At 39.7% G+C, this 19355-nt stretch overlaps 1 protein-coding gene across 1 annotated transcript; it reads left to right on the top strand.

Annotated features, from left to right (window-relative positions):
* Positions 1 to 1626: 1626 nt before the first annotated feature.
* LOC139735069 (DDB1- and CUL4-associated factor 12-A-like) lies at positions 1627 to 19014 on the top strand. Its single transcript, XM_071645841.1, is given in 9 exon segments — positions 1627 to 1899; positions 7716 to 7779; positions 7782 to 7870; positions 7872 to 7931; positions 8815 to 8875; positions 9769 to 9944; positions 13223 to 13448; positions 16623 to 16777; positions 17546 to 19014. Coding segments are annotated over 9 exon segments (1206 nt in total). The 5' UTR covers positions 1627 to 1680; the 3' UTR covers positions 17702 to 19014.
* Positions 19015 to 19355: the final 341 nt, after the last annotated feature.

The raw sequence follows: 19355 nt of genomic DNA, 5'->3' as shown, positions 1-19355 counted from the left end.
TGTGAATAAGTGGTGTTTTTAGCCGAAATTTCATTCTATGAGTACGGAATTCAAAGCCACAAAGAAAAGCGTCCGGTAATAGGATGTTCCACCCTACTAACGTTAGACAGTAATGAGTAAGACTGCGTTAGATGGTTCTACTATTTTCATCAGTCCAGGAAATCCACTCATGAAAATGTTATCATTCATATTGTGCCATGAGCATCCAAGAAGTGCTTTTATTAATTAGGAAGAAATGGTCCCATGATCTGACATGCTCTTTTCAATCTAAGATCCACATTTCTGTCATTAGAATCTACTCTGTGACTACTGAACCAAATTGAGATTTTGTGCAAGATGTAGGTAACGAGTTAGGGATAGTTTCAATATTCATTACCTAGGCTAGCTAGGATAGCATTTAAATTGTGTGAGTAATGTTGATTACCATTAAGTCGCCACTACCTAAAGTCGCCAGATATTCACATTGCATGTAATGCGCGCCGCGATCGGAGATCAGCTTTGGCAACAGATTTTCATCGCTCGTAGAAGACATTCCTAATTCACCTTTTTCCTCCATAAAAACACAAATTATTGTAGTCCAAATGTATTTTACCATATGTCACAGGTGACGGTACCATTTATAATGCGAGAATGTTTTTGATTTCTAATGAAGGAAATGGATTTCAGGTGGTAGATTCAGGGATGCCAAGTTCAAACAAATTTTATGAGTGAGATTTTCATGACTCGGCATCTCGGCATGCGAATGTGCGCGCGAGCGAGGGTGTGGGAGGGGTTTTTCCCCCCTGTGGCCTCCCACGGTAGGGAGCTTTTTCAATTTTTAGCTCTTAATGGTGAGATCAGGTACACACTTAAGTGACTATTTTTTACTTATTTTGAAAGACAAAAGGGAACTATACCTTCAATTGCAACTATTACTTTTAATCTTTTGAGCTATGCTCATCATTATAGGCCCAAGTTGCAGACTTCGCCCGATGCGTGAGAAAAATGGGTGTCATGCGTGAGATCGTGAGATGGTCCCTAAATGCTTGAGTCTCATGCAGAATGCGTGAGACTTGGTAGCTCTGCAGATTAACAAAGTTTTTCAAACAAGATGATGCACAATGCATCCTACATTGAAACACACGCGCTAATAATACGTGGCGCGCTATGGGCGGCGAACTAATTCAATGCCTATCGTTAGTTCGTCAACCAGGGAGTGTATAAACGCAAGTGGCGACTACATATACGGTAATTGACGTTAGTCCAAAAGTTATCAATGCGGAAAGTCTGATTGTATTTTATTTGGGGGGGGGGGGGGGGGGGGGACATACTGCCAGAAGTAGAATTCCTTCTTGTGTCTGGAATTGTGTAATTCAGTTTGTGCCATTGCTAGCAATTACAGCACAACATCATCTTTTCTCTGCAGCATCTTCTCAGATATTACATCGACTCACTTGTTGCAGAGAAACAGCACCTCCCAAGATAACACGCCGACTCTTTGCCTGTAGGGTGACAGCAGCATCAGTGGGGCTCTCACTGACCAGTGGTTGATCAATGCTTGCAGCTCAAGATTAGACACATTTTATGTAATCAATTGAGCACTTGGTGTTTGACCCGGAGGATAGGATGCAGTGTCCAGAAGAGAACCAGTTTAGCATAAAGGCTCCCTCCGGGAAATCCCAGGAGAAAAATGGGTTCAGCATGCAGTCAGGGGGAGCTGAGAACATCTCGGGGTTCCATCACACCAGACGAAGACAGTTTGGACACACTTGCCCTCGGAAAAGGGTTAGCGGTATGGTGGCTCGGACTCTCCCATTTGTCCTCAAAGAGAGGGAAATTTCAGTGGGGCGAGTGAACAAAATCTTTGCTTCTGCCTGGATTTCAGATCACCAGGTTGCAATTGGAACGAAGTGCAATAGGGTAAGTCCTGCCATCATTAAAAATCCCCTTATGTGAGCTAGAAACATTCTTTTTTTTATAAGTGCCTCTCCCACATAATGTGGTCAGAGGCATTATGTTTTTGAGTTGTCCATCTGTTCGTCCTTCCATCCATCCTTTCATCAGTCCTTCATCCTGTCCGTCCTTCTGTCCATCCATGATTGATTTTGTAGATGTCATACTTTCAGAATTGTTTGAGGTATCCAAATGAAATGTGGCATGATATACATGTATGAGTAGACAAAGCTGTGCCTGTCAACTTTGGGGTGCCCCTGCCAAAGGTCAAATTCTTAAAACTGCACTTTTCCTACCATATCCCTGCAATGCCTGAAATTGCATGAAGTTTACTGTACGTACTACATGACATTGTATTACTGGGTATAACAAAGATTCTGTGTCATAAATGTACAAGTTTCGGGCCATGTGGTCAAAGGTCAATTGAAATGCTAAAATTTTATTCCGAATTTTATACAGAACATGCTCATCACACCTTAGTTTGATGACTTTGTGCCTACTGACACCATTTTTCAAAAAAAGAACGAAAAAAATGCGAAATTTGGGGTGCCCCGGCCGAAATCGTAAAAAATCCAAGATGGCCGCCGTTTCGGCTTAAAAAAGACATTTTTGGCTATAACTCGGCTATTTTTTGGTCTATTGTGATGGTTTTGGTGTCTAACCCCATGTTTAAGGGGTCAAGGAAATGGAATATAATGATAATTTTAGTGTAAAACCAAATCTTCCACATGATACTTACCTTTTCCCCATATTTAGGGTTAAATTTTCTTTGTCCTTTACCCCTACCCCAACTGCCATTTTTTGCACTTTTTTTCAAGTCATGTTAACTATCATACTCTTAACAAGTTCTAGCTATCAATCTCGTGTTTCTACCAATGATACAGCAAGTTACTTACGTTACACATAGAGTCATGCAGATACCAGTATGTGGCTGGTGCATTCAGGATGCATGGTAACTGTGTGCAACCAGTGCTAATACTGTATCTGTTTTATAGTCCCCATTAACATTTGGTCATTAGACCTTTAACAATAGTCAAAGTCTACAGTTCTACTGTAGGTGTACAAATTTGTAAAATGACTTGAATAAGCCTTCTATGATATGCCAATTGTTCAGCACAAAGCTAATGTTTTGACTGGATGTTGTACATTGTATCCGCGCCGGTTTGCCCAGAAAACACATTTTTACCATTCTCAGTCATTTTTTCATCTTTTCGCCTAGTTTTGGTGTTTCACCATCTCCACTTGATCCCTTATTTCGTATGCCTGCTTTTCCCTATCATGTACAGTATATTGCTGTACTTTTATAAAGCACTAGTGTCCTCATGTTTGATGGGAAATTTGATACCATTTGGGTGATTATCCTGCCAACAAATGCATATGTACAATGTATGTTCCTCCTGTTAAATGGTAAAGTCATCATCTCACTCTCTGTGACTGAAAGTGCCTATAGCTGACTCAGCTGAGGTAATTAATGTCTTTTGACTTTATTAGTTATTTCCAATTCTCTTTCCCAATTCCAAAATGTGGCCCAAGTGCAACATGCAGTTAGAGTATGTGCATAGGCTGTCTGTTACAGGAATATAAAACATGGGGAGGCCCATTAACAATGTTGACAAACTCAAGGAATGCCTGGATACCCAAGATCCCACCAAGCACTCAGAGCTATTCTATGTGGAGAGCTGTCATACCACAGACTCTATCCCATCAAGATTATTTTGCGCCCACACGTGTAAGGTCTTGATACCAAATCTCTGAGGTGGAAATGAAGGTGAACTTGCCTCATCTATTGACTGGAGGAGAGTCTGATAATCTCCCTGCCCCTGATCTGTCTACTGAAGATGACTTGGTGAATGCATTCAATCGAAAGTCAACCAATGGCATCATACAACCAACTGCCCATTCCAACCTTGAAAAAACTGTTGATAGTGAACTGGGCATCAATGAATTCTGCATTGTGATATTGGATTACAAAGGTGCATGATACTGGTACCTTGGTATGTGTTGAGACCAAGAGCATGAGGCATAAGGAATCGAGCACATGTAAAGAATGAAAGGGACAGATCAGCATCAGCACTAGTGATGCCCAAAGCAAGCTGATGTAGAGACAGTACTGCTGATGCAGATTCGTCCATGTACAATATAATGTAATGGGCTCATGGGATGCATCATCCAGTCAAAACATTACCTTTGTGCTGGACAATTGGCATATCATAGAAGGCTTATTCAAGTCATTTTAAAATTCAATTTGTGAACCTACAGTAGAACTGTACACTCTGACTACTGACAGATCTAATGACCAAATGTTGATTAGCTCTACAAAGCAGATACAGTATATAAGCACTGGCTTCACAGTTACCATGCATCCTGAATGCACCAGCCACATACCGGTATCTGCATGACACATACATGTACAAATTGTATAACGTAAGTTACTTGCTGTATCGTCGGTAGAAAACACCAAATTGATAGCTAGAACTTGTTAAGAGTATGGTAGTTAACATGACTTGAAAAAATATAGAAAAAAGTGCAAAAAATGGTGGTTGGGGTAGGGGTAAAGGACAAGGAAAATTTAACCCTGAATATGGAAAAAAGGTTTGGTATCATGTAGAAGATTAGGTTTTACACTAAAATTATCATTATAATCCATTTCCTTGACCCCTAAAACATGGGGTTAGACACCAAAACCATCACAATAGACCACAAAATAGCCGAGTTATAGCCAAAAATGTCTTTTTCAAGCCAAAACGGTGGCCATCTTGGATTTTTTACGATTTCGGCCGGGGCACCCCGGATTTCGCATTTTTTTCGTTCTTTTTTTCAAAAATGGTGTCAATAGGCACAAAGTCATCAAACTAAGGTGTGATGACCATGTTTTGAAAATGTGACCTAAAATCGACCCTCTATAGCCCACCTCTACGTGACGGTAGTATACACCTAATCAAACTAGCTGTGTACATGCATTACTGCACAATGATTCTGTACGGAAAATTTTTGACCATGGGGTCAGAGGTCAAGTGGAAATGTTAGAATATCACTATTTTTCCCTGTATTTTGAAAAAAAAGCTCAAAGTATTGTTGTGATAATTGGACATTACAGTGTACTCCCGTTATAACGAACACAGTTATAATGAAATTCAGGTTGCAACGAAATAAAAATTCAGGTCACAACATTATCCTTTGTTTGTTTTTTTATTGTCTACTTTTGTAGTTGTTCAGTTAGAATGAAATTGCGATATAATGAAAGAAAATTGCCTGTCCCGAGGACTTCGTTATAATGGGAACCCTCTGTACCAGGTAGGGACTATTGAAGAGGGTTTCGGGCCGTAGGGTCAGAAATGAAACCTGGTTCAAGGAATTTATAAACACTTGACGTATTTCCGGTTGTGCCATTCACCTTTTTGCCAATCTTATGAAACTATCGTCTCACATTGTCTAGATGTATGATAGACCTATTGGAGGAATGCATGTATGGTGGAGGCATACCAATTGCCATAGTGACCTTTGATAGTTTTATTTCAGCTTCTTGAACAGTGTGAAGATACAATTATCTAACGGTATTCTGTCAGGATTCGTTTTTGTCGAGCCCACCGGAGGTGAGGGGAGACTAAGGGATCGCCTGCGGTGTCAGTCTGTCCGTCGTCCGTCTGTCGTCTGTCCGTAACGCTACAAAAACTTCAATAACTCTTTACTCTGGGCTTCAATTGCAATCAAACTTCGAGGGAAGAGGGGTCATACAAACTTTCACATTTTACCATATATGAAGGTCATCTCAAGGTCAAAGCTCACAGGCAGGGGTCAATGAACTTTAGGGCCCAATGTTAAGTTTTTATGGCGAGTTTCTATTATGGGTCATAACTTTTGATCCATAACTCCATTTGTGACCAAACGTGGATGGTAGGTGTACCTTTGGGAGTGGATGGTCCCCACAAGGTCAAAGGTCACAAGCAGGGGTCAACGAACTTTTAGAGCCCAATGTTAAGTTTTTATGGCTCGTTTCTATTATGGGTCATAACTTTTGATCCATAGGTCTGTTTGTAATCAAACTTGGATGGTAGATGTCCCTTGGGGAGTTGAAGGTCACCACAAGGTTAAAGGTCACAAGCAGGGTCAACGAAATTTTAGAGTCCAATGTTAAGTTTTTATGGCGCGTTTCTATTGTGGGTCATAACTTTTGATCCATAACTCCATTTGTGACTAAACTTGGATGGTAGATGTCCCCTTGGGGAGTGGATGGTCACCACAAGGTCAATGGTCACAAACATGGGTCAACAAACTTTTGGAGCCCAATGTTAAGTTTTTATGGCGCGTTTCTATATGGGTCATAACTTTTAATCCATAGGTCCGTTTGTGACCAAACTTGGATGGTAGATGTCCCTTGGGGAGTTGAAGGTCACCACAAGTTCAAAGGTCACAGACAGGGGTCAACAAACTTTTAGGGCCCAATGTTAATTTTTTACGGCGCATTTTGATTATGGCTCTTAACTTTTTATCCCTTTGTCCATTTGGGACCAAACTTGGATGGTAAATGTCCCTTGGGGAGTTGAAAGTCACCACCAGGTCAAAGGTCATAGGCGGGTCAATGAATTTCTGGGAATTTGATTAACATTAATTTCTTCTACGCGAATGGGCGAGACACAATTTGGCGCTTGCCTTGTCTTTGTTTAAGTTGCCAAACAACACACATTTCTTGATGAAAATTTTGCCTAATGCTAACAGTAATTCAAATGTTACAAGTTTTACTGCTTTATGCCTCAAGGCATGACACAATATGCATTGAGAGTCATACAGTGAGCATAGAGAGTCATACAGTGAGCATAGAGACATGCTCAAACTTTCAGAAGCTGTTCTGAATTGTCATCTAAACCATAGTTGTTCATTCCTGAAACCGTGCGTTCTGGAGGGATACATAATTTGTATTTAAACAAATATACTTATTATAAAAAAAAAAATAAAAATCTGTTGGTATCGATCAAAAAGGCAGAAGTCCACTTGTCAAAAGTGTGATACTGACAGAAAGTGGTGATATACCTGTCAAGAGTTTTGTAAGCTGGAAAAGACGTACACGTACCTGACCAGTTTATCTGGTTTGGTAGGAGCCAAATTGGATGTGTGTGGTCAGTGCCTGTAGTATTCAAGCAACAAAGTGAGCGAAAACACGCACCTAACAAATAACATTGTGAAATGAACACCTCTTGTATGTCAAGGGTTTTTTCAGTCATGTTTGTTGGGATTGTAAGAAGTATTGATTGATACCTAACTCTCAGAATCATTATTAATTGTCATATACAAATCCTCACTTTATGCGAGGTTTACATTATGTTACCAGTGGCCATAGCAATCATGTTTTAGGCCACCTTAAACAAAACAGGATAGACATGAGACAATGTGGGGGAGGGGATGGGCAAACTTGACAGGCCTTGATTGCCATGTACCATGTTTTACACATGAAGTGCACCAAGTTTTTTTTTTTTAATTGTCTTCACACAAAGGAGTGCAATGCCATGAGACTGAATAAATTAAAGCAGAGCTGCACCCTAACCCATTTTTTCTACTGATCCGACCTGTCTGTCAGACCAGTAGGTACCCTGTTTTCCCATGTTTTACTGGTCCATTCCTGGAAAAGTTATTGGTCCGACAGTGATTTTACTGGTCAGGGACCGTTGGACCAGTGCCAGTGTGCAGCGTTGATGAAAGCATACATGTAGCAACAGCATTCCTGCTATTCACTTTAATTGTTTTTTTAATTTTTTTTTTTCACATGTCCGACATTTCTTCCAAACCAGTTAATTGCAGTGGACCTGAATCACGGCCACCAAGTCTCCATTCCTGTACTGCAGAGTCTGCCCAGCACAAGAAAGATCACATGCCGCCCAACAACAGTGGTATCCATAGTATTGCCATCAACCCTAGCCAGTCACTGTTGGCCACTGGTGCCGAGAAACCCAAATAACATTGGTGTCTACAGGCTACCCACCTTCGATCCAGTCTGCGTGGGTCAGGTAATGCAGAAAAGGGGAGATAGAGAGGGAGACAGACAAACACAGAGTGTGTGTGTGTGTGTGTGACTGTGTAGTTGGTTGTTCATCCATTCTACAATGTATGTGGATATTTATTTTTCAGTGGTGCTTTTGCTTTGCTCAGTCTGTAAATCAGCAGATCTTGCAATCCACCTGAGAAGACAAGACTGAATGATGGTAAGGACAGCCATAGTTCCAAAAATCTGTGATCTAGAGGCCATTTAGCAAGTAGACAGGTTATAAAATTTTGCAAAAATCTTGAGTCCTGACGTGAATCAGTGAAGTTATAGTGGAATGGTACCGTATAAGCTGTTAATTTTGCGAAGTTTGTGAATCGCAGTCAGATCACGAATTTAACAACATGCAAAAATGTCGCGTTGCGCTAAGGTAATAGTGCATTTACAATACCACTAGTGTCAATTCACATAAACAACATCTTCAGAAAATATCTCTGACCTCATTCACGAATATATCTGCCCATAAAAATAACAGCTTATACAGTTAACCATTCCCGAGCGATAAAGCAGGTTTTGTGAGGTAAGAAATATCAGTGTGTGTACCTAGCGGTAGTGCCCAAAGTTGCACACTGGTGTGCTTAGCACATTTTACACACCATGTGAGATGGCCTAATAATGAGCAATTTTGCGACATTTGTCCTCCTGTCTGGCTGTCTTGGCAGGAATTCTTTTTTCTTTTGCTTGTGAGTAGGGTAATGTTGCTGGATTTGTTGAAATGTGCTCGCAAATTTTCGCCTTTGGTACCGGTATGCGAAAAATCTGTGTCACATATTTCACACTACTGTAGTGTCTGCTACATATGATGTAATGACAGATCATATCATTTCACATGCTCTTTCTCTTTGCAGAATTGTCACAAAGATTGGATGTTTTCAGTACAGTGGTTAGACGATCAGTTCCTTGTGGCAGGTAAGGAATGAGAACGAAATTGTATGATTGTATTTGAGGGTTCCATATGCAGAGAGAGTGTATCCAAGAGAAGAAAAAAAAAAATGAAATACTGAAATGTCACTAACATTATTACTTAAATATTACTAATGTGACTATGATATCCATATTGAAATATTGTGGTGTAGATAATCCCCCCCACAGTGATATTTTCAATGATCTTTCTGTATGCTTTCCTCAGAAACCCAATTTGCTTCATCAAAGCTCAAGATACGAGCCTCATCCACAATAAAACATGGCACAGAATTCCTGAGAGGATCAATGTCACTATCTTTATTCAGATCATAGCGGGTACTAAGTTCAATGCAATTCAATTCAATTTATTTCCTCCAAACTGAGAAAAAAAGACAAATACATTGTACATCACAGCATAAAGGCACATGAATGTATAAAACAATGTCTTTATATCTAAAGAAATGTAGGTATCGATATAGGCTAAATCCAGCCTTTCAAGGTTAATCCCAAGAAATGTATTCAATTATTCATGGACATGACAACATACACATCACAGAGACTTGAACAGAAGACATTACAAGGTACAAAACGTGCAAGTAAGCATGATATGATAATCATAATACATTGATTGATTGATTGATTGATTGATTGATTTAGGCTATTTATTTGGCAATTAAAACACAAAAAGATGTAATAGTGGAGCAGTACAGCCTTGAAAGCATCTTGTGCTTTCTTTAGATACATAATAATGATTATTTGATTTAAAAAAAAAATCATTAAAGCAAAATAATTATTGACTTGGGAGATGTATCTTTTCCTGAATAAATTCAAACTGTTGGTACACTTTAATTCATTTGGTAAAGGGATGACCTTCTGCTGTGTTGTTTTCCCCTGTTCAGGCTCAAGAGATTCCCAGATCTCCCTCTGGTCAGTCAGCCCAGAACTGGTGGACAGAGTGCAGGAGAGGAACTGCGCAACTTCGGTGCCCTCCTACGAGTCCCTCCAGCCGATTCTCCTGCGTAACAGTGTTTACGGAGACAAGGTGCGAGCGTTGGAGTATAGCCAGCGCAGGAAGGTGAGTCTGGGTGGTTTATGGAAGGTTCTATGGTAATTACCCCCTGGACAATTATCAATCACACTATCCCTAATCCTAATCCTGAACCTAATCCTAACCCTACCCCAAACTCTTACCCCAAACCTAACCCTAACCCTAATCTTTACTCTAACCTTATCACTAACCAGTATTTAGCCGGGAGGTAATTGTCCTCGGGTGGTAATTGCCTTGATATGTTATGGAACACTCACCCCTGATAGTAAGTATATCAAGTTCATCCCAATGCTGCAAAACCTGTAGCTTTGCCCAAGTGTACAAATGGTGCAAAGGTTCGAGTGGATCAGTTAGAATTATTTGAATGGGGTAACTTGGAATGCACTTCCATGTTAATGTGGTGGGCTTTTATAGAGTAGGTATACAGTAAGTACCAGTATCATTGGTCCAGTTATACAGGACGCATAAAAAAAAAGTTACACTTTTGAAAAAATTGTCTAAATTACATTTCAAAATATATGAAAGATTTTTTCATATTTATGGATGCCCAATAGTCTCATCCAGTGCCGTATATAAAGAGAGTCTGGCCAACTCGGTTTTTGGCTTACGTGTTTTGAAGCCTGTGATTGGTCAAAAGCTGGTCCCGTGATCTACGGGCGCGATGTCGTTACTGAAGTGCGCTCATAGGCAACGCCCATTGTTAACTGCCCCTTATTTGGCTTGGTTATTTTGTTACGTCTGAGCGTACACGCTAATCCTGTGACGCGTAATACGTGCGGTAACGACATGGCGTCCAAATTAGCAGTTGGCCAGACTCTCTTGATATACGGCACTGGTCTCATCTATCAAGTGCAATCAACAAAACAAATTTTTGTTCACGCTTGGCTGAACACTGACGCTCTATGTCCAGAGTGTGAAAAATGACTTGTGCCAAATTGAAAGAAGATGGAATATTCAGCCAGCAGTCCAAATAAGTGTTCCCATTCAAAAAAATTGCTCTTTTGCTTAAAGCTTTGACTATGTTATGATAGTCTGAGATTTTTTTGTCAACTTTATCGTAATTTTAATGATTTCATTTCTAAATTAATTAGTGAGAATTAGAGTGTGTAATTACTTCAAGATCTTTAAAGTACAGTTTTCACAATATACAGACACATCAATACCATATGCCAGTTATTCATTAATGTGGTAGTGGTACCAAATTAATCAACATTCAAATTATTCATCCCATTAATCAATCAATTGATTGACCAATCAATCAATCAGTTTGTCAATCAATCAATCAATCCATAAATACATGAGTAAAGGGGCTGGTAGTGGAAACAACAAGGGAAAAGAGCAGTGGCCATTTTGGATGAACAAACTTATTCCCTATGTCGATCTGCCACTTTAAACATGCATACAATTGTGATTGATTGGTTGATTGATTGATTAATTGATTGATTGGTTGATTGATTGATTAATTGATTGATTGATTGATTGATTGATTGATTGCTTGATTGAAAGATCTGAGGAAGCATTAATTTTGTACTTTTCTTCTTGACTGAGTGACTTGCATGTGGGTTCGATATGTCTGTGCATGATTTGTGATAACTGTGCTTAAAAGATCTTGATGTTGTTAATCAACCTTCCATAACACAATGGAATAATCTAAACCGTGACCGAAAATCGCCAGAAAATTCCTAAACTATCATAACATACTATTAATCAAAACCGTGAGCAAAAGACCAATTTGTTTGAATGAGAACACTTATTTGGACTGCTGGCTGAATTTTCCATCTTCTTTCAATTTGGCGCAAGTCATTTTTCACACTCTGGACAAAGAGCGTCAGTGTTCAGCCAAGACTAAACAAAAATTTGTTTTGTGGATTGCACTTGATAGATGAGACTATTGGGTATCCATGAATATGAAAAAATCTTCCATATATTTTGAAATGTAATTTAGATAATTTTTTCAAAAGTGTAACTTTTTTGTATACGCCCTGTATAACTGGACCAATGATACTGGTACCAGTATGTTTAATATCAGTACACACAGCAGTTTTCTTCTTCTGCAATTTTGTTGCTGAATGGTATTTACATCTTGATGTTGACAGTGCATTTACATAAATGTTCCTATATTTTTATCCCCGCTGAACGAGTTCGAGCAGGGGACTATGAAACGGGCTCCGTGTGTGTGTCCGTGTGTGCGTCCGTGTGTGCGTCCGTGTGTGATCAAAATGTTCAATTTGCTACTTCTCTGTAATTTATGAGCCAATTTTGATTCTGTTTGCTTTATATGATAGCACTACATGGGAGCTTTGAAACTTCTTCACAGAATTTCAGTTGTGACCTTTGACCTTGACCTGTGACGTATATTGTACATTTTGCTACAAAATGCTACTCCTTCGCCATTTCTAACCCGATTTCGATTCCGTTTGCTTTATGTGATGGCACTAGGTGAGGGCTTCAAAACTTCAACACAGAATTTGGACCTTTGACTTCTTTGACCTTTGACCTTTGACCTTGATTTTTGACCTATATTGTACATTGGCCACAAAATGCTACTCCTTCGCCATTTCTAACCCGATTTCGATTCCGTTTGCTTTATGTGATGGCACTAGGTGAGGGCTTCAAAACTTCTACAAAGAATTTTGACCTTTGACTTCTTTGACCTTTGACCTCGATTTTTGATCTGTATTGTACATTTTGCTACAAAATGCTACTCCTTCGCCATTTCTAACCCGATTTCGATTCCGTTTGCTTTATGTAATGGCATTAGGTGAGGGCTTCAAAACTTTTACACAGAATTTCGACCTTCGACTTCTTTGACCTTTGATCTTGATTTTTTACCTATATTGTACATTTTGCTACAAAATGCTACTTCCGGCGGGGACATATATTATGCACTGCGTAATTTCTACTTTTCCTTGTTTTTAATAAATTCAATTTCGTCATAATAAACCCCAGCTGCATGAGTTTGGCTCTAAACAAATCAGATTGCATGTGATACCTAGCTCTGGCAGTCACTTTGTGTTTTAAGTAGAAGTAATGACTTGTAGGTTTCATGGGACAAAAGACAAACAAACACCAAAACAGAAACAAAACAAAAACAAAAGCAAAATCCTAAAACCAGTCGGGTGATCATACAATGTAGTTCAGGGAAGGTGGAGCTGAGAACAACCTGGGTTTGCAGGCAAAGTAGTAGGATACATTCGGAATCAGTGTTTCTGCTAGCTTTCTGGCTCTTCCGATTTATGCGTCACTCTGACAAAGCAGCGTGCTCAGACAATGGAACTATCTTGGCTTCATCTCTCTCCTGACAGGAACTGGCATCGCTATCATCCAATGGCTTCATTCACCTGTGGAACCTTGAGAGGGGCTTTCGCAAGATCGTCACTCGCCGTCTGCCCTACTGCGAGGAGAATGTGTGTATCGCCCTCGACGACGACCTCTCTCTGTATGCTGTGGGGTCGCAGTCCCACGTCTCCTTCCTGGATGCCCGGTCCGGCAGGCATGTGGTCTCGGTGCACTCGCGAGAGAAAGGCAGTGGTGAGCATCATAAACTGTTGAAATTTTCACATTTTTATTCTTTGCGAATTTTGGGAATAGTCCTTTGGTCCCGAAAATGAATGAATGTTTTGATATAAAGAAAAAAGATATGCCTAGTGTGCGGAGATGGACACAATTTTGGGTCTTACACTAGCATTAAGTGACACAGGCCGTGACAAGTCCAGTCAGGCACTGGCATATATGCGCATGCTGAGGCTGCATCTGTTTTCAGACAGATTCGAAATCATATTGAGCAATATACTAGCTAAGCGGTTTGTTTGAGAAGTCTCACTGTTTTCCAAACTTTTGTGCTATTTTTTTTTTTTTTTGTCGGTTTTCTTGATAATGAGAAGACCACAAAGAGCAAAATAAACAACTCGCAAATGTATCACATCAAATGCCATTCGCAAAAATATCTATATGTGGATGAATCAGCATGTACTCTAGATTCGTGCAGATTGGCAGCCATATTGTGGTCCAACTGTGTGGCCGACACCCCTCCAAAGGGGCATCTTTGGATGCAGCTTTAGTACGTCTGCCTATTTTTGGAATGTCATGCAGCAACCTCTTAACTCTGTACCTTTGTGTTTATGTCATCCCCATTGTTTTGTGATGGTTATCTAGTCATGAGTTTTCCTTCCACTGGTGAATTAGTGATGAAATGAAATTTTGATGGATTTTGTTTGTTTGTTAGACAATGGAACAAAAAACAAAACAAAACAACGCACACTTCTTATCATGTGGTACTGTAAAGAAGAGCAAACTTAAAGACTTGGAATCCATACAATATATATGACCGTGCATCACAAAACCACAAAAAGTCACATGCACTGATCTTGTGTGAGGACTGAAAATAGGTGAAATAGGTCAACCAAACCAATCTTGAGTTTATAATGTTTTCTGAAAGAACAAGTCCTTTACATTATGCCAAAATTTGGGATCATGAAATGAACAGGAAATTGTGTTTTTAGGAGCTTTTCTCGAACAGTTTTTTTTTGGTAGAATAGTGTGATTAGGTGTGTCTTATAGACTCCCCTTTTCATTTCTTAAAAACCCTGTACACACTCTTCACTTTCAATTCTAATAATTTTAGAAAGGATGATGCTACTGCTGTGAAATATGGCATTAATCATAGACAGAATGTGTTAGTAAGGCATGCTCAATTTCAGCTTAATCTGATAATCCCTTCATTGTCGTTACTCCAGTGGTTTACATCCTGTTTTTTCGTCCCCTCATCGCACAGCTAGCATGGCTTGGTATTAAAAGATTAAGTGCTTGAATAGACCCTGTTCTTCAGAACCTCTTTTCTCAGTTCACACTTTTCTGGAGGGTGTAATTTCTTTCCAATATTTCGATAGGACCCAACTTTATTTCTACTTTCTCTCGTAAATTGTATCGTTACACATTATTCCCTAACCATTTGCTTAGACAATACACACGAAAAACATGACTGCCAACAAAAATTGATTGAAGGATAAACGACAGTCAAAAGACATAACCCAGGACAGTATGTCGGTGTCACCTTTTGAACTTTAACTCGTAATGTTCAGGTTTTCTCATCATAGTGCATGAAGCAAACTTTAATTTTTGTACCCTGGAAAGCGGCAAACATAATTATGTTATCCATTCTTTGACATTAAACTGGCTACAATTCTACACTTAAATTTTGTCTTTAAAGGGATCGTACAGTTCTGGTTGAGACCTAATTTCAGGTTTCTAACATTTTTAGGTGAGATAATGAGAAATCTCATATGAAATATGAAAGAGCATGCAATTTTATGAGGAATTCAACGCTTATAAAAATTGGTTTTGAAATGGCTGAGATATCCAAAAAAGAACGATTCTAATAAAGTGTGGGACCCACACTTTGTAACCATCGCTTTGTTTTGCTTTATTTTTGGATGTTTCAGTTATTCCAAACCCGATTTTCATCAAATAAACTTTGAACTCCTCTTAAAATGCTATGCTCTGTGCTATATCATAAGTGTTTTCTTTGTATCTTGCAAAAATTCGAAAGCCTATTTCTCATCTCAACCAAAACTGTACTATCCCTTTAATCATGTTTGCCTAGAAATCGTTTGTCAGTGTTTTCGTTTGCGAGACGGTACGTCTGTTTTGATCAGTGTGTACTCAGATTGCTTGTGTTTGTGTCTGCATCTGTGTGTGGGGGGGGGGGGGGGGGGGCACTTGTGTGTATGTTAACTCCTGAATGTAAAATGTGAACGGTTACAGAAAAAAATACATGAATGACTGGAAAAACACACCGAATAGAGATATGAGACGAATGTGAATGAAATTTTAACGAAAATGATTGACAAAAGACAAATTCGATCCTGCTGTTTTGAGTGCTGCGGGTGAGACTGACGAATTTGAACTGTAAATGACGAAAATGTATGCCAAATGACTGAATTGAATGGACTTTATTAGAAAATGAACGACGAAAGACGAATTTGAAAGTAAGATTGGCCTATTCCTGACATCCTGTGACGAAATTGAAGTGAAAATTTGTGAAATTGAATGAAAAAAGATTGAAAATCAATGGGAAAACCTATACATCATTTTAAAGCTTAAAGTGTGCTCTTTCAGAATCTGCTCGTAACTATAAAGCCATGTCCAGCGACTTTTTGTTGGTTTTGTGATGAAAGGTCACATATTCAGGCTGACCCTGAGATCATTATTCTGTGAACTCAAGAGGCAAAACTTAGTTCTCAGAAGGGTCCAAAATTCATCTCTTACCATTTGCAACTTACCTGCAATACATTGAAAGAGTTCTACCAAAAAATTGTCTGGCTGACACGATTTGCTAGGAAGATGAGATGTTTTGAGTATTTTAGATCAGAAGAGTAAAGTAAGAAAAGTTCGTCAGTGGATACTGCCGTGGCCCGATTTTTCAGTTATCAATACAATGTAATCTGTAATAAAAAAAGATGTTGCAGCCAAAATCAGGTATGCCTTGAGACTGTAGTACCTCTGTCAAACCTGTTGGCCAATATTTTACCTTTTCATTGTTACCCAATTAAAATTGTGTTATCATGGCAATATTTCGCACATTTAAAGGTATATTTGTCTATTCTAGAGCAAAAATAGACAGTTTCTGCTCAGCCAGTGCATGGAATTTATGTTTTACTGTTGAGTGACCGACGGGTGCAACTTTTCCATCTCCTTGTTTTAAAGGCGTCCGGTCTGTCAGCTTCCGGGATGCCGTTCTGACGGTGGGCACTGGTCAGGGTGCCCTGATGTTCTTTGACCTGACAGCAGGTCGTTTCGTTGAGACGGAAGTCAAGGGAAAGACCCAACCCATGAGGCTCTGTGCAGGACCAGGATGGCTGGTAAGGCGAATTGGGACAGATCTTGCAGAAAATGTTTCAAAGTGTTTCAACCTTTATTTCCATTGTAACTCTCTAAACAGACAATGATTTTTTTCTTTAGTGTACTTTTTGTTTTAACGTATGAATGGGGTATTCACCAACATCCAAAGGACAGTCCAACATTTTAACTGAATAAGATTTGTTGTCGCATACAATGCAGGGGCCACAGAACGTTTTTTTTTTTTTTTTTTTTGTGGGGGGGGGGGGTGGTGTCAAGGTCAATATTTTTCTTTGTTTTTGGGGGGATTTTTTTTTTTCAATGAACCAAAAATCTGAGGCTGCAACCCACACCCCCCTGGTTCCATGGCCCCTGCAAAGACACTGGCAATGCCAAGCAGTTGGAATTACTTGATTCAGTGAGTAGCTAGCAAAAGGAGCAATTTTCCAGACCACTGTCATTTGTGTTTATATGTTTTCACTGCAATAGAGACATGGATCGCATGGTTAATAAATCCTCCAACTTGAAAAGTAGTTCATCATATGCCAGGTTCAAGGTCCTCAAATGCACAGCTTGACATGTTTGTTTGTATCGGTTGGCCTTTCCGTACAAGTTGGTTCTAAGATCATAGTTTGTTTTTATTTTCACCACTTACACTTGAACACATTTTGACAGCTTATAGTGCTCTGATGAAAAACTTAAACTAAATATAATGGGTGAACGCTATGAAGGAATGATAGATAATCTATGAGAGCTCGCTGAATCATTGATTCTCTTTTGTCCCATTGCAGACCCGAGACTATCTATACCACCAGTTCTTCAGCGAGACCAACCACCTGAACGCCATCTACACTCACCAGTACGACAAGTCCGGCACGCGGCTGTTTGTTGCCGGTGGCCCTCTCCCGTCGGGCTTGTCGGGCAACTATGCAGGGCTGTGGCAATGATTGTGCCGGCTAGCCCTTCCACCCGCTGAGGTTGGCGATAATAGCGACCGGAAGCGCTTGACCGTCGCAAGGGTCAACTGTGCCTGAGAGGTTAGGTTTTGAAAGAGTGACAGGAATTGAGACAAATCAGATAGGGGAAGCTGTCACCTGCAGGCGGATGTCGTGAGTCAAAACTTGCACAGAAAAGACTGATCACAGGAACGCATCTCCCTGGCCATTTATGGAAGGAGTGAAAATGTACGGACTTCGCAAGTCATTGGTTACCTGCAAAATGTTGGCGCTGATATGCTGTTACGGTTGGTGTCAGCAGTGGCAAAAGATCTCAAACTGTCATGCAGGATCCTGTGAAAAAAAAAAACCCAAACATTTCAGTAACTTTAACAGATACAGCACATGAAGTGATTTTTTTTCTTTTTTTTTTCTGAGAAATATATTGAGCGCTTGCTAGTGCTCTGACCGGTTCAATATTGTGATATTCTCTGTCTCAGAGATGAAGCATGTACGTGTGTAACTAAGTACCATGTACTCAGTCAAAAGCATCATGTTACTGACCTTTGTTCAAGCATGCATTGTTCAGTAAGACTAGGGTTCCAACTTGTAGGCTGCACAGCTATCGCATCTCTGACACAACCTCCAGTTACACGCTTCAATGTCTAGAAAACACAGGCCTAAGCAGGGTGCTGCAGAGCCAGACAACTAGAACTCACTGCTGAGCAAGTACCTTAAGATTGATGGACACTTGCCTGATTGCAGTTATGAGCCCTTGCCCTTAAGCTGTTTTCAGGCAAGTGAGACAACAATTTTTTTTTTTTAAAGTCCGTCTAAGATTTATTATATGACTCATTTGATGAATCCTCAATTCTGATTGGTCGATATTTGGGGCATGAATTCAACAAAGGGCCCTCAGCCCCAGAGTACTAAGGTCTATAGTGGTACAGCACAGACGATGAGTAGTTCATGATTGGATAGTTTGTGACTTGACTAGGGCAGTTGCGATCGACCAAGTAAAATCTGATTTGATTTTATCCGGATTATAAAACAGATATAGGCTGCTTTTATTTGGAGCATTGTTGATATAATTGCCCCTTGGGATCGTGACTCCACGCTATTACCCTATGAGCAAGCTCTTGGGGTTATATAGTATGGAGTTGACATCCTTCGAGACAAAGATATCAACAATGTCTCCAAAAGTAGTCCCTATCTGTAGACTGTAGTCACTGACATTATTCCCCTTTGTTGCACAGTGTATGCATGACAATTCTATGTTTCCCTTTTGCTTCCTATTTTGATGCAGAAAGTGTAGGGGAAAGTAATTGATGGCAGTCTTTTCATGTTATTCATTTCTTGTTGTGAAAAGAATTTTTTTTTTTTTTTTTAGTTCAGTCTCATGAATTATGATATTTTTACTCTGGAAATGTTTGAGAATATATTCAATTCAACTTCATGTACGTCTCAGTCTCGATGACGAGGACTACAAGCAGATCCCGTGTGAATTATATAACCCAGAGCAAGCTTTCCGGTAGACTTAAGTGACTATTGCAAAACAAGAATCACACCCCCTTCCCCCCCCCCCCCCCAAAAAAAAAAAAAAAAGAAAAGAAAAAAAGGCACACACAAAAAAAAACAAAGACCAAAGAGTGATCAAAATTTACTT

This window comes from Diadema antillarum, unplaced genomic scaffold, assembly GCF_040938485.1.
Source record: "Diadema antillarum isolate AM-2024a unplaced genomic scaffold, OU_Dant_1.0 seq00000563_RagTag, whole genome shotgun sequence".
In the NCBI taxonomy this organism is placed as follows: Eukaryota; Metazoa; Echinodermata; class Echinoidea; order Diadematoida; family Diadematidae; genus Diadema; species Diadema antillarum.
The sequence above is the reverse complement of the archived record's forward strand: the minus strand, read 5'-3'. Positions and strand labels throughout refer to the sequence as shown.